Source organism: Limulus polyphemus, unplaced genomic scaffold, assembly GCF_000517525.1.
Source record: "Limulus polyphemus unplaced genomic scaffold, Limulus_polyphemus-2.1.2 Scaffold1732, whole genome shotgun sequence".
Classification (NCBI taxonomy): Eukaryota; Metazoa; Arthropoda; class Merostomata; order Xiphosura; family Limulidae; genus Limulus; species Limulus polyphemus.
The window spans coordinates 64383-81218 of record NW_013667342.1 but is presented as its reverse complement, the minus strand read 5'-3'; the positions used below and the strand labels follow the sequence as shown (position 1 = coordinate 81218).

Sequence of the window (16836 nt, the reverse complement as noted above, 5' to 3'; positions counted from 1 at the left end):
TTTAACATAAGCTGTTATGTTAAACTTATATTAAAGTTTTTCTTCATTATCCATTCAAGCCGTCTCCAACCATTATTAGTCTCAAAGTGAGTTCCTCGTCATCGAATTTAAGTTTATATATGTTGTGAAGTTAAATGATTATTTTAACATTTCTTGTGTTTGTATTTAGTAATGCATATTAATAGTAAGAATTCAGTCAACTCCAATAATTTGTTTATTAATGTTAAAAAATGGCGCTTGTTTTGTTTTTTTTTCTTTTTCAAGCAACCAAATAGGTTCTTTTGTTTTACCTGTTTTATTTTACAAATGTAAAAAATTAGTTTACTCCCCTGTGTGTTGTTCCGCAGTTCTGGATGATGCGTTTAGCAGTCTGTTTCTGATATAAACTGAAATGTCGTGGAGTGTTTATATATACGTCTACGTGATTGGGCAATGGCAATGACCGCTTTCGCAGTATGCAAGTCATACCAATTCACTCCCCTCCATTTCTTCACCTCTTGTCCACTTGTTTATTCACCGATCACAATAGTAGTCCAGTCAACAGTCTTGTGAACAAGAATGGAGGATCAAATGATTTCAAGGTTTCTTTAACAAGTTGCAAGTTTGATTGGTTGATTAGTCATGGGTGTCAGGGATGCACGAGCGCTTCTGTTCTCGTTCCACACCTGTCTTGATTGTGTAGGTAGTTAAGTCGTGTCAGCTTACTAGCCCACGCCCTATTGATTCTTTGTAATTTATTGACTATGAGGAGAGTGATAATTTTCAGAAATAAGGCCTTTTTCACTCAGTTTCATTTGCAGATGTTAATATAATACACATCAGTGAACGATAATCCGCTGTAATCGGACCATGAATGTACATGTAATAGTAAAGTTTCAACGCACAAGGTGTAAAAAGTAGATGTTTGATATTTCTCTGTGATGGGAAAAAAAGGATGTATAGTATTTTACCAAACAAATTAGCAATCCTTCCATATGGTTCTCATGTAACCACCAAATGTTTCACTTTCGTCTTGTTTTTGGTATAATGAGTTTTTCCTGAAAGACTTAAAAAAATGTTAAAGGTAAATATATATGGAATATTTAGTCATGGAGTCAGAAAATAATAATTCTTAATCAATTGTTCTCCGAAAGGGGGAGCCGAAGTGATGTGACATCTGTCTGTCAGTCAGTAGACACTAAAATGACGTCACATAAGGGACCCTTAATGTTGGAATTTGTACTGTCGTTACGTCAGTAGAACGTGCGCATGCAATGAATCACGAGAAGAATTATGCACTCAGTAGGCTACAACACAGCATGACATATACACTTTGAAAAACAAGAAATAAAAATGTTCGTTACTCTTGATTTTGATTTAATTCACTCTTGTAACAGAACACTTTCAGGGACCCTGCGGAAGTACATCTAGTATATATATATGTTAAACGTTTAAATTTTCACAGTAACTCCAGTTATAAATAGTACTAGCTTTCAAAGTAAACAGAATAAAAAAATGTTGGTCTGGATTGAGTATTGTTTCCGTTTTGTTTTAATGGGATTTGTACATTTAAAAACAAAATGTAGTTATTAAAACACTGAACATAAAATGATATGTACTAAAAATATAAGAGTAATTTATGTACTTATAAAGAAACAGATTATAAAACAAGCAGTTTTTTTTTCTCATGTCTACCATTTAATTAATATTTTAGCAATGACAACATTTCTATGTCAACAGTATACTTTTTTTAAATAAATATTGCAAGTTCTATAAACACTCCAGAGTATTAAAACATTCAAAAGCTATGAATTACTTCTAATTCAGAAGTGAAATTAAGATTATACATTTCCAATACTGAAGAGAAGAAAAACATTACTTAAAAGTATAGCATTATATACGTGGATCTTAAACGTATATAACGTATGAAATCTTTGTATTCCTTCTATAAGAACTATTAAATCCAAAAACAGTCCTTTAAAGAAAAATTAACAATTCACACGTGATACTTTATAAAATAGCCGTATTTCAACTAGTATAAAACAAAATAAATCAACAAGTGTATCTAATAATAAAGGTAATAATGTTGACAAATACAAGTTTACAAATTATCAAATACTTTAGTATTCTACATTTTACATAATAACCGTTTGGGGCTTTACGTGAAATTCAAAATAAACTGTTTGGGTATACATTTCTTAATAAAGGTGTTACAAACAAAGCCATTTCCCGTCAGCACAAGTTTGTCTAGCCTGGAAAGGTCTGGAAATTTGGAAAAAGTTGTCCCCATCCTTCTTTTTTATTTTATCTCCAAAACTCGCGTAATCATGTCAATCATGCCAATTAGAGTTATATTCTAACATAATAATGTTTGTAAGTCATTCTGTACTTCTGTTATCTTTTAATTATTATCCAATTAATTATATTTGATGGTAGATTCGGTCAAATATTCTTTTATAAATAAAAATTTAACATTTCTTGAAATGTATTTGTTTGAAGATCTTTTTCTGTATTATTACTACTATATTCTAGAGTTTTTATTCATTACAGTTTTAACCATATTGAAAACTGAAGAGGTGTTAATTAGGCAGAATAATGAGGAAAAGTTGAAATATCAACGTGTCGTACGTGCACGTGAGTGGGTTTGGAAATTTTGGAATTTTGCCAGGAAAGTCAGAGAAAATTTGTGGTGACCCTGTAATATAGCTTCATAGAGGTGTAGCAAAGTATAGTCTTTTTTTCATTGTAATAAGAAGTTTTGCTCTTGTGTATAAAGCAGCTGTTTCTGTAATGTAAATATGCAACCCATCGCCCTTCTAAAACTGGCCGTTCCGAACAATGGATAAAAACATGTAGCATACACCATTTTTACATCTGCTATATAACGTAACAGGCTTGTTTGTTTTCGCGAGAAGCTACACAAGGGCTGTCTTGTGTACAGCTGCCTCTATTTCGAACCTATGTGAAGAAAGGGAAGACAGTTAGTAAACGGCACCTACCGCCAATAGTGAGTTTTGACCAGAATGGCTCCAAAATGATGAGCGAGTTTTTGCGGTAAGGAGACACGAATTATGAACCTTCGTATTCACAGTCAGGGCAAACCCGGCCCGTAACTCTATAGGATGATTACTTGATTATGAAATTGTAACTTCATTCTCGAATGGCAGTTTCGTATTTTACATTTTCAAACAAGGAATGTTAAATCCATTCTAATATATCCTAAACGGTAATCACCAAGTTAACTTTTACTTCTGTGGATTATAATGATGTTAAAGTATTAATATCATTATAATCCACAGAAGTATTTGTATTCCCTTGGTTCTGAAATGAAACTGGATAAATAACACAGGTAAACAAATTTTTACTTTTTTCACTCTCTTACAAAAGATACTGTGAAGTTCATTGTTCCTATTAACCTGAATGTAAAAAAATCTAAATGAAAATTTTCTATCGCTTATAGATTACCAGAGGCCCAAGCATTTATTTTTGTCTACGTAGAAAGTCATTTGGTTGGGATATCATAATTCTATTGAAACAAAATTACAAACAAAGCAATATACTCTCAAGCAATTTACTGATTATGTTAAAATCAAAATACAAACAAAGCAGCTTGGTTACACCATTTGCTTTTAAGGTATGCAGTGAGATATATACGTATGGTGCGAGCGAGTTCTGTAAATGTAACGAATTAATACTAGAGCATCTTTTTCTGAACATCCTGTACATTCATTCAAGACATTTCACTGTTTGACAAATGCATATAATATTTTGTTGTCAATTTTTTATTATATTATTTAGGGCAGCAGAATTAACAAAAGTTTTATGTTAATTTCTAATTTCGGCTACATCCTTTGTTGCGTCTTACTGTTATGGAAACTGTCGCGTCTTACTGTTTGTGCATTAAGTGTACTAAATAAACAATTTGTCTTATAAACCCCTGCAACTATGTATATATATTGAAAACTGTATGTGATAAAAAAGACCAAATATATTTTCCTGAAAGTATTTTTACACCCGATAAATTTTATCCTGGGAAAACAATTGTGGTTGGTCAGTGTTATGAATGCTCTTGCCATCTTCACCGATTAATAACATAGCTATAAGATGTTCTGTGACATATGCTACGTTGCTTTGATCTGAGATTGGGATCTCATCATCTGTGACATCAGTACTTTGTATCTCTTATTTTCAGGGCTGTCTTCTCATTTGCCTAAACTTCAGAACTCCACGTCAATATTTTCAAATGTTTTTGTATTTTTTCTAACTTGTAATTTTTCTCTTTTTTTAATTAAATCTTAAGATTTGTTTATTACTTCCGCATTTTATTCATGTGTAATTTATCAAACTTTCATGTCTATCTTATTCCTTATTTACTTGAGTAATTATTGCTACACATGTATAGCAATTTTCCCTATACACACATACACATTTTTGTTTACTTCGTGTCTTCCATGCCGTTAGTTCCGACTTTAGCAGGAGTCGGTGTAGGCAATTGCCTAGGGCAGCAGAATCAACAAAAGTTTTTATGTTAATTTTACTTTCGGCTACCTCGCTTTACATCCTTTGTTGCGTCTTACTGATATATAAACTGTTCATGGGCACAGTAAGGTAATGAGACATAAAGCAAGCATCTATTAAATTTATTAAACTGTATCACGAAAAAGTATTTTACACCGCTGCAGCTTAAAAAATATGAACAAAATCAAGTTGTTCCTAATGTAAATAGTTCGAAGTAAGACACAGATAGTGTACTGAAGCAAAGGTTTACTAGAAATTGCGACATTTTGTTCGTGTAATGTTACATTTATGTTTACCGATGATAACTGTCAGATTGTGCAGGGGATCCACACATTTTAGATCTTGTCCAGAGCAGCAAAATACCTAAAGCCAGCCTTACATGCCGTTAATATTTAATTCATGTAACAATATTAACAGCGCGGGTGCCCAAATGATGAACCAATGCATTCTAATAATCATAAGCAATATAGTTTGGACATGATGTTTAATTAACCATGTTTATTACTTGCTATATATTTGTAGTTCTGATCTGTGTAGGTAGCTTGATTTAATCAGAAGTTAATTTTAACAGCAAAAGACAAACTTTACCTTTCAAATACCACAATATAATCAAAGTTTGAAAATGGCCTAAGATGATTTAGATACAGTTTGGACATTCGTACTTCTGTTCGTTTTATTTGCTACGTTTTTGGAAGGCAAGTGTCCCTATCGAAAATGTAAAAGTTGCCTAGTTTACTAGTGGTCTCGATAAGTACCTCCAAGGGTTTGTTGTTTCTTCGTATTTGTTTTAATCCAACAGTGTCTGCAAGTAAGAATAATACTTGTAACAGATTGTAGTTTGTGTAACTTTGTATAGTATAATTCATACACCAATAAACTAGTATACACCAGTTCAAGTGCATTCCCGATCATCGTATCATTGGAGATTATGTATGTGTCGTGTACCATTGTTAGATATTATAAAACTTGATCATTTCGAATCTCTCATTCATTATCCTGTAATATTGCAAATGTATTGTGCCGAAGAAGACTCATAGATGATTATTCTGACAAACTATAATATCGGTATTTTACACGAAGATGTTTGATTTTAGATAATCGCGCATTTGGAAAAGCTTGACTCTCCGTATGCTTTCTATATAAGATAGCATTCCTTTTGGTTATGGGTCTTGAATGGAACGTGTTTTATCTACGTAACGTCATTATTAGTTGGTTTTGTCACGATGTCGGTATCATCTGGACTTGTATACCCTGTTTTTTATTTAAATACGCGTTGCAAACGTAGGTTTAAAAAAAAAGCATTTATAGTGTATCAAACACCTGGGGCATTTTCCATGAGCCACTTTTAAGTTCACTCTGAATAATAGTTACAAGATAAATCACGAACTGGTAATCCTTTGGGTAGATAAAACACTTGTAGTTTGTGTCACCGATTAACTCCTTATATATATTTGAAATTTAAAGGAAATGACCGACTTTTGTTTATCTCTTTATTCTGTAAAATAACTTATAGTAGAAAAAACACGCTTTGATTTTTTCGTATCTATCATTGCCTAGCTCCTCAGGAAGCTGTTGACGCTAGGACGTACTCTCGGTAACAGTAGCATAATTTCTTTGAATATATATACATATATATATATATATATGTGTGTGTGTGTGTGTGTGTGTGTCTAAGGAAGTACTAATTAACTCTTGTATCGCATTCGATATGTTCTCTATTTATGCTTGTAAACTCTGACCCAGGGTGCGTTTTTACTTTTATCGTAAATCAGTTTCTTAGAATTGTTGTTTGTTATTAAGCACAAAGCTACACAAAGGGCTATCTGTGTTCTGTCCACCACGGGTATCGAAACCCGGTTTCTAGCAGTATAATTCTGCAGACATACCACTGTGCCACTGGGGGCCCTTGGAATTGAATATGATTTGACAATTCTTGCTAGATTCTATTTGATTTTTTTATTCCATTAAATATTTCATGTGGTTCAAAACAAATTCCTAGTAATTACAGGCAATCTTAAGGACGTCTTTGTGTTATATATAATACTAAACAATAAGCATTCAGAAAAACAAAACAACAACAAAAACTACGGGTTTGTAATGAAATATCAGTTGAATTATGTTTCCAGTTATTCTATCAAGTCTGTGTTATCGTTAATTTCATGATGTAAGACGGTGGTTTTTATATACTGTAGTATTAATTAAGGTCGTTTGAAATTATGATTTACACTAAAATACATACTTCGTGAAGCATGTTATGTAGTCTTTTAGTTGAAAACGCCATTTTAATCCCGGAAATTAGAAGTATTGTTTGTTTGTTTCTGAATTTCGTACAAAACTACCCAAGGGCTATCTGCGCTAGTTTGTTTGTTTTGAATTTCACGCAAAGCTACACGAGGGCTATTTGCATTAGCCGTCCCTAATTTATTAGTGAAAGACTAGAGGGAATGCAACTAGGCCAAAACTGCATAAAGGGCTATCTGTGCTCTGCCCGCCACGGGTGTCGAAACCCGATTTTTTATCGTCGTAAGCCTGGAAATTAAAAGGAACAAAGAAATCTAAGACCACATCTCGGTTATCTCATGCACGATATGTCAAAATTAATGCTCGACATAGTGATGTGCAAATGATTTTTAATTGTAACTTTAAATGTTGTATAAAAACGATAACACTGTTCCAGTCTTCGTACTGAGAATCTTGATTAACAGAATCGGCTTGTCAAGTAAAAGCTATATATATTACGTCAAAAGCGGGTTTGATGTATGTGTCGTTAGTCAGTTTTTTCCTGTATTACCTGCCAGTCGAGATATAATGTGTGACCTTGTTAAGCCGCCCAGTCAAGGAAAGGGAACAGTTAGTCGAAAATGGTAAACATTGTGGTGTGTTAACGTACTGTAGATTCTAAAGTCTGAGCAAGAGATTACGCGATTTTAGCTTAGTAATACGTTGATATATGCACACACACACATACACAGAGTTATGTTTGAGCCTGTTACTTGTGGACTAGGCTTATTCAATTAAATTATAATAATGTATGAGCAAAAGCTTAATAAAATATATTGAAACCTGTGTACAGGCCTGTTGATAAAAACAAACAAACAAATGTTTTGTACACAATGGTTAGTTCAAATTAGACTCAAGAAGAGAATAAAGATGAAATAGAAATGCTGTAAGGCAGCGTTTCCCATAGTATGTGGCTCCCCCCCCCCTTATCCCAGTGGGTGTAAGTGGTCTTTTGGGAGGGTGGCGATAAGGGTAATCAATAATGCAATAATGTAAAGTGAAGCGTTTTAATATATGAACAAAAGTATAAGTAATTACTACCACACATATAGCACTTAATGTGTATCTGTGTATTACATCTCTTCACTAAACTAATTCTTCCACTCATTAAGAAAAATGAGGCGCAAGAAAACATATTTATTAAAGGGGGTCGTGGATGACAAAAGTTTGGATACCACTACTGTAAGCTAGGAGTATTGTCATGTTGAAATGTGCAGTATTAATAATTGCTGATAATATAAAATAGGTAAGTTATTTGTTAATGAAGCCATTTCTATAAAACACATTACAACGAGTAGATAATGTTAAATAAGGAAACTAAAAAGCAATATTGATTATAATGTATTTAATTATCAATTTTGTATCTTCGCTGTAATTGGTATTTTCGAATATGGCAAATTTCTAAAGCCAGCCCTACATTCCATTAATATCTAATTCGTGCAACAACATTAACGACTAGGGTGCTCAATTATATTTTATTTGAAGTTAGTAAGAGTATTCAAGAATACCATATTATAATAAACATAAACCCAGTTCCATCTGATCTTCCTAGATGTAAAGCTATATATAACGTTAGCCTTTAAAAAAAAGTTGTTGTTTTTTGAATTTAGTGCTCCAGCCATCGCGAGGGATTGAACCCCGAATTTTAGTGGGTAAGTCCGTAAAGTTACTGCTAACTCACTGAAGGACAATGGATGTATATATGTGATGATTTCGGTTCTTTATTCTAGTTGATTGACCTCTGGATTGTTACGTGACGATTTAATCCATACTTCAGTAGCTCACACGCACTATAAATAATCAGTGAACCAAAAAAACATGATTTATTTTTCCGGAAAGAAGACGTGTATCGTGCTTGCATTACGATTGTGTGATACATATTATGCATGCAATAGTCTAGTCATACTTTGTAAAATATACTAATGACTTTCTGCTCCTTTATCATCTATTACTTGTAGTATTTTTTTCTCTACGAAAGCTGCTGAGAAAACTCCGAAAGACCACCAATCCGTGATTTAATTTTTATACAATGTTAAACAAATATGAAAGGAAGACCGTAACTCGTTTCTAAAGTGTGGGGGCGCTTTTTTTTGTCAGTAGCAGGACCCAAATTACAGGCTTCTGGATACACAGTCCGGCACGTAAACCGATAAGCCCTTAAAAGATATGCCAAAAGTGCCCCCTTTTTTTTGTATTTAAAGTTTCGTAAAAAATGTGTGATATGTCTCAGAAAACTTAAAATACCATTGTCTCATTTGAATTGGAAATCGTCTTTGGGGGAAAAAGAACAGGTTTTCAAGTGAACATCAAGGTGACCACAAAACGATAACTTATAGAAGAGATTTCCTTGATTGCGAATTTGCTTGGCTCAACGCTTATGTACAAAACAGTATAAGTAAAAGCTCTGGTTCTTGCCCCTAAAAGCCAACAAATTTATTACCCCGGTATAACTGGCATCATACATGTAAATAAAATAAATAAATAAACAAGTGGCAATCTTATATGTATATTGCGAACCGTGGTGTCTGGCCGAGCGTTCGTCTATTTCCCGTTTGAAAAGCTGCGCACGCAGACAAAGCTCAACATTCACTTTTGAAATGACGGGAGAACGTCATATACCAAATTTTATTTCGCAAGCACGATATTCTACACTAAATTGTTAGGAATTAATCACACTATCATTCACATTTCAAAATGTGACGTAACTTAAGAATAAAAATGCAGATTTACCGTATGTTATTGTTGAGCAGTTCTTAGCATGACTGAAATGCTCAACAATTACTTTTTACGGTGGGCGGTATAAGTAGCTCAGAGCTTTAGCCGCGAGTGAAACCAAGAGTACAACACAATTAACCTTTTTAAAGTCCATGAAATAATTTAAATTGGTATATTAACTTAAACTTTTTCCGTCACTGAGGACGGGTACTTTTGCTTGTTTCCTATAGTTTTTGTTTTTTAAAGAAATACGAAATCAACTATATGATGAAAGATTCAACTTTTGGGTATTAGGGTATTACAAATAATGTTGTTCTTGATATCTTTTGACACAATTTTTTTTTAAAATACGAGCCTTGACTTTCCTTTTGAATATGTAATATTATTATGTTATTTTTCATGGAATGTGACCTAGCACGTTTATATAAGTTATATGTCATACCTGTCTCACCAGAAACTGGTGAAAAAGGTATGAGCATAATTTAAAACAAACAAAAACGTTTTAAATTACCCCCCAAAGTTATTACTAATGGCTAGAAGTGACCTGTTACACACACAGTACTAAAAGTGTAATTTTATTTATTTTCTGCCGTAATTATGCTTATATGACATGTGTATTGCATTTGTTTATTTAATATATGTATAAAATTACACCCGAATCTCCAGAATTCATGCAAGAAGTTTTATTTTTTATAGATCGGAGCTAGAATCAACATATTCCAAAGGACTGGCGAGACTATCAGTTAAACTAGCCAAAGCTTCTCGTGAAGTTCGTGGGTAAGCATGTTACTGTGCCACGTTAAACAAAGTTACAAAGTTTAAGGATATCAAAAGTTTGCCTAGAAATAAGATGAACATTGCACTGACTAACGAAATTTCTCATTAGCATCTTAACATGGTACACTGGGCCTAATTTAACTTGGAAAATTTCACTATTTTGTAGTAAGTAGTGTGCTTTTTAATTTTTGATTTATTGAACACTGATTCCGATTATAACATTCTCAAACCGAGTTTAGGACCCTTACTCTCACTCAATTAGCATGATTTGGAAGGTTAATTAATTATTATTTTTTGCTTATATACTTGTAAACTTATTGTAAACGAATGCATGGATATAGACAGTTTTTATTTTATATTTACTGAAGATAGTTTTTGATTGTCATAAAGTTTAATTAAGGTTACTTAAAATGTACAGACTTGTTTTATAGGACGAGGTTGTCAACTGATGGCACTATGACTGAAAGTTTTATTTTTTAATATTGATATATCACATGCTTAAATATAGTGAAATAGGCTTTGATATAGATTTTATAAAACTGATTGCGCAGCTTTTATTTTACTTATCAAATTTGTAGATAAAAATAATTCAAGTAAAGTAATGTGTCATGAGAATCACCCTAATTCGGATGGTTTACTGTTACATTGCTTGCTAAAATGTAAATAGAAATTAAGTCAGGACAGAGTGACCAGTTCTTTAAGTGAAATCTCACTTTCTTTTTTAAAACTTGAGTCAAGACAGAATGACCTATTCTTTGAGTGAAGTCTAAACTTTATTATATTTTAGTACTGAGTTAAGCGGAGTGACCTGGTCTTAGGGTGAAGTCTAAACTTTGTTATATTTTAGTATTGAGTTAAGCGGAGTGACCTGGTCTTAGGGTGAAGCCTAAACTTTATTATATTTTAGTATTGAGTTAAGCGGAGTGACCTGGTCTTAGGGTGAAGTATAAACTTTATTTTCTAGAATTGAGTCGAGACGGAGTTACTTGGTCTTCAAATGAAGTTTAAACTTTGTTTTTAGACTTTAAAGTCTAAGAGATTGCTAATCTGCTTGACTGAGTTGCTACAAAAAGAAAAGAAAGAAACAGATAGAGAGAGGGCTACTAAAAATATCATTTTTTGGGCCTAACCAGAGCACAGATCTTTAAACAATACAAGTGTTATATTTGAGTGAACAATGTGAAAAAATGGTGATGTTTCAGTATTATTGTAAACAGTGTACGTACAGAATGTCAAATGAATCTATGATAACATTTAGCATTCATGTACATACTTTCTTCGACAAGTTATCAATATTCAATTCATGGAGTATCGAGCTCAAAAAATTAGATACACGCATTTATTTCGTCATTTATATTTTTCAGAACCGTTTCGGACACCTGGCAAGAAGTGGCCATGCTGATGGAGCAGGAATCTGAGCTACACAGGTATGCTACTGTGTTTGTAATGAAGCTGTCAGCTGATCACAATATAGGATTTGTTATCAAATATAAATAAGTATGTTTTGTCTTCCAACACACGATGTAGCTCGTGGATTACTAGGTTCATTCATCAAATACAGTTATCCGTCCACGAGGATTATAGTACATACATAGTAAATGTTGGATAATAGGAAAATATTTTACTACACTAAAAATAAATTTTGACTTGACTCTAGAGAAGAAAGCTTTCTAGCCAAAATATAGAGAATTAAAATATTTTGGATTGTTTGGTTGATTGTTTGATTTGAAGCAAAGCCACATTAAGTTATCTGCTATGTCCACCGCGGAGAATCGACCCCCGAATTTTAGCGATGCAAGTCTTTGGAATTAACACTGCCCCACCGGTGGACATATTTTTGGAAGAAATTAATCACCGTGTACAAACATAAAAAATAAAGCTAGTAGAATATTTAGAAGTGTTCCTATATGTATAAATTAAAATTAAAAACAATTTGAATAGGACGTAATGATGTTTACTTTGCCTTATCTTTAATGAGTATTTAATTCTTCACTTGTGTTTATGGTTTTCAGATAAATCTTATAAAGCGTGAAGTTTGTTTTCACTGGTATATATATAAAATTGTAGAGCCTAGTTGTAATCTTGTTCCATTCATTGAAAGACGAATGGATGATGTAAAGGTTTATCGAAATACCCAAGTTTCATTCCTTTTTTTTCTTTCCATGGTTTTCCATTTTAAGTCGTAAAATTTTAAGTAATATATGAAGGCTTTTTGTGTTTTTACTAAATTTATAAACGTGTTTTCATTATTTGAAAAAGAATACTCAACATCTGCCACACGAGCCAGCCCGGCATCTTGATGTGAATCAACAAAAATGAATCATTCTGGAAAGATTTGGGTTGTTTTGATTAGACAAAAAGAAAATTAGACCCAAGACCATGAGAGCCAACATGGCAAAGTTAACTTGTAAATGCAAAGTAAAACGATCTAGCAATGAAATATGCTACATAGGGTAGTGAATGTGTTGGTTTAAGTGTAGCGATTACGCTAAGTCGTGGGTCCAGGTCGGGTGAGGGAAGAATTTATAAGAAGATATCCCAATCGCTTTAACATACTAGCTGAATCGGAGATCCGTCAGTTAAATATTGCGTGTTTGTTTGTTTTGAATTTCGCGCAAAGCTACAGAGGGCTATCTGCGCTAGCCGTCCCTAATTTAGCAGTGTAAGACTAGTCATCACCACACACCGCCAACTCTTGGGTTACTCTTTTACCAACGAATAGTGGGATTGACCGTTATTATAATGCTTCCGTGGCTGAAAGGGCGAGCATGTTTGGTGTGACGGGGATTCGAACTCGCGATCCTCAGATTGCGAGTCGAGCGCCCTAACCACCTGACCATGCCGGGCCATTGATTATTGCATTGACAGCGAAACATAAAAAAATGGGCACAATAGTATCGTTGTCTTCAAAAAGGGAGATTGGAATCATATATAAGAAATCATTAGTTTCAATATTTTGTGAGACTAACGGCACAGTAAATCCTAAAGATGCATTGTTAAAGTTGAATGTACGACGCATTACATGATGTCCCTAGCGATTCTCAAATTAAAAATGCCATTTCTACAATGAAGAGTACATATAAGAAGGATGGTATAATGCCCAGTATGGTATCATCGCAGCATAATCCATATACATTTCATCATTTCATGTTTTCATTGATATTTACTTTATTTTCGTTTTAGAATCTGTGCCGAGCTTCATTCATTGACGTCTATACAGATAACCCTAAATCACCGGTTTTCGGAATGACTCCTCCCCCCCCCCTATTGATCATCCTAGGCTTATTACTAAAAGATGCTGGGCTGGCTCGTGTGGCAGGTGTTAATAATGACAAGAAATACGAGTTATTGCCGTAAACACTAAACAGATAGGGAGGGAAATACATGTAAGTTACAAGGTTGGTTTTGTTTTGAATTTCGCGCAAAGCTACACGAAGGCTATCTGCGCTAGCCGTCCCTAATTTAGCAATGACAGGAAGGCAGCTAGTCAACAACATATACCGCCAACTCGTGGGCTACTCTTTTACCAACGAATAGTGGGATTGACCGTTATTATAATTCTTCCGTGGCTGAAAGGGCGAGCATGTTCGGTGTGACGGGGATTCGAACTCGCGACTTGCAGATTACGAGTCGAGCGCCCTAACCACCAGGCCTTAGCTACAAGGCAAAGCACATTGTCAAGCCTGTGAAAACGTAGTAAATATTGTTGGGTCAGCGAGGTCACGTGACTAGTATCACGCCACGTATTTCCAGAAATATCCTGTTCCTTCAAGAATGCCCTAGCATTTACTAGATATATGTTAGTCTGGTATATATAAGATGGTCACAACGTGACGGGACAACAGTGTAATGAGTAATTGAATGTATGCGGACAAAATATTGTTTGCCTCGTGAGACGTGAAATTATAGTGTTGTTATAGAGCGACTGTTGAAATTAAGTGTATCGTAAAGTTATATTCAGAAAGAATAAACCAGTTTCATTTAAGAAAGGACTTGTGTCGCTAAAGTTTCGTCTGAACGAAGTTACGGAAAATTAATTAACGACTGGAGGCGTAACAATATGTAAATATATTTTTTTTTTTTTGCTGTTGTTATTGTTTGCAAGTTAACCCACCTTTACGACTGTAACGTTTTGTTGTTGCTGGAGTAATTTAGAAATTGGAAATAAGTGCGAGTTGATTCAAAATTATCAGTTGAATTGCTGAACTTTTTCAAGTGGCCGACATTGACAGAACAACAATAGTCTTTATTGACCATGTGCCAAGTCTAATGTTGGACGAGTCAATACCCCACCTCGACGAATTTTGATATTCATATATCTAGACTGGTAACTAGATAAATGGGTGGATAATAATGATAATACAACAAGTTCTCAAATAAATCATGTTTGCATCTGAGAATGTCCAGTTTATGTTTGAATGTGGTAATAATAAAGGTATTAAAACTCAACGGTGTGTGTGTGTCTGCGCTAGCCTTTCCTAAATATTTTAGAGCTTTTGCTATACAACAACTTCTTTTTCATATAAATTGGGTACAAAAACGAACATAATGAAACATAAAGTGTAAGCTTTTGATATTTTTTTAAGATGAATAAACACGAATCGTCGGTTAATTGAACAGAAAAAAGTTTTACATGAATACAGCCGCTCAGTTAAGTATGTGGCATTCAAACTATATGTTATTAGTAATTTGTGTGTCTTCACCATCACCCCTGGTGGATCAGGGGTAAGCATGAGAACTTATAACGCTAAAATTCGGAGATCCTTTCCCGATATGGGCACACCGAAAAAAGCTCATTGTGCAGCATTGCGCACAGAAACAAACAAGTGACCTGTATACCTCACGTTATTTGAATTTTAACTCGCTAATTTCTGGAGTTGATTGAAACAATGCTCCATAAAATACTAATGCCATTTAAGATCTGCAAATCGTTGGTTCCTTAAAAGTGGAATATCAGTGTCTAATTGTTTTGATTAGATCAGTTAAACGTATGGTTAATGTTATGGTAATTCATACCCCGTGATTTTGAAGATACGATGAAAGAGTAAGCCATATCTCTTGATAATCTAACCGAGTTTCGATAAAACTAGTTTTCCTAAAAAACGTATGTGATTAGGACAAGATAACGGCGCATAAACCAAATAAGGTATAAAGACACTGAACTTAGTGACTGTAATTTTTGTTTCTGGTAGAAATCCGATTGTTCATGTTGACACACTGTATGTGTATCCAAGTCGAAGCTACAAACTTGCCGCGACCAGTTTGATATGTGCTTGAAAAACTATATTACTCTTTTGTCTCGCTAACGATTGTTTTTTTTTTAACTTTATTACTGCACGTATCAATCTGTTTATGTATGGAAGATTATAATGTATAAATCTATTGAGAACTATAACAGATGATAAATAAATGTTTCGTCCTATATTATAAACTCTAGTTATGGGTGATTCCCAGCTATACAATACACGCACACATCAGGCCTGGGCAACAAAAAGACAGCAGTTAGAGTAATAGAATAAAGTATGAAAATAATAGAAGTTTGACTAAAAATTACATAAAATTCCTTTTGGGTATGAATTCTTTTATATGTGCACGAACACCTTTTAGAGCTTTTGTTTTAGAACAACTTGTTTTTCTTATAAATTCGGTACAAAAACGAACATAATGAAACGTAAACTGTAAGCTTTTGACATTTTTTAAAGATGAATAAATACGTGTCATTGGTTAATTGAACAGAAGAACGTTTTACGTGAATACAGCCACTCAATTAAGTATGTGGCATTCAAACGATATGTTATTAGTAATTTGTATGTCCTCACCACCACTCCTGATAGATCAGGGGTAAGCATGAGGACTTATAATGCTAAAATTCCGAGCACACTGAAGATACATCATTGTGCAGCATTGCGCACAGAAACAAACAAGTAATCTGTATACTTTGTAATTAATATTTTCCAAAACAAAAACGATTGAATTATTTTAGAAGCTGGTAGTTCTGCTGAGCTAAGACTGTAAGCTTAATGTGAGAATATAAAACAAAAATTACAAAATAAAGGAGAAAAACAATAGGTATTTTTTTATTAAACACCTCATTGTGCCATCTAATATGCTTAGACAAGAAGCACGATCTTTAAATGATTTAAAGTACGTATTAGAAACCCGTGTTTGGCTTGAACTTGAAGCGCGTACGTATAGAATGTGCCATTTAAAGTATATGTAGGTCTTTTAGTGTTATTAATAGAATTCATCTTTCAATAAACCAAATATATATCCAGGGGATAAATTTATATGAATTAATGTATAGGCATTACAAATGATTTGAAACCTGTATACACTGATGTGTAGCTCAAGAGATGGCGTTGTGCTTTCGACTATCTGCCTTCCTTATAGTCCATCAGTTCAAAATTAAGGATACTTCGCACAGTACCTTTTATAGTTTTGCCTGAATATCCAAAACTAGAAAATACTGATATGTAACGTAGTGAAGGACTGTTGGATTTTGAGGTGTAGTCCTGTACTCACCACTAATTACCTAAAATAATGAATATATATCAAAACCAAATAAAA

The 16836-nt window shown here is 33.7% G+C and overlaps 1 protein-coding gene across 3 annotated transcripts in view; it reads left to right on the top strand.

Moving 5' to 3' along the window:
- The window catches only part of LOC106464744 (nostrin-like), a 52169-nt gene that overhangs the window by 13137 nt on the left and 22196 nt on the right, over positions 1–16836 (top strand). The window contains exons 1-3 of one of the 3 annotated variants that reach the window (XM_022392534.1): positions 2821–3033; positions 10189–10269; positions 11634–11696. In XM_022392534.1, the coding sequence (XP_022248242.1) occupies positions 3014–3033; positions 10189–10269; positions 11634–11696 (164 nt within the window). In that variant the 5' untranslated portion in view covers positions 2821–3013. Of the gene's footprint in view, positions 1–2820; positions 3034–3194; positions 3329–10188; positions 10270–11633; positions 11697–16836 lie in introns of those variants that run through there. The other 2 variants (XM_022392535.1, XM_022392533.1) reach the window with 2 other exon arrangements.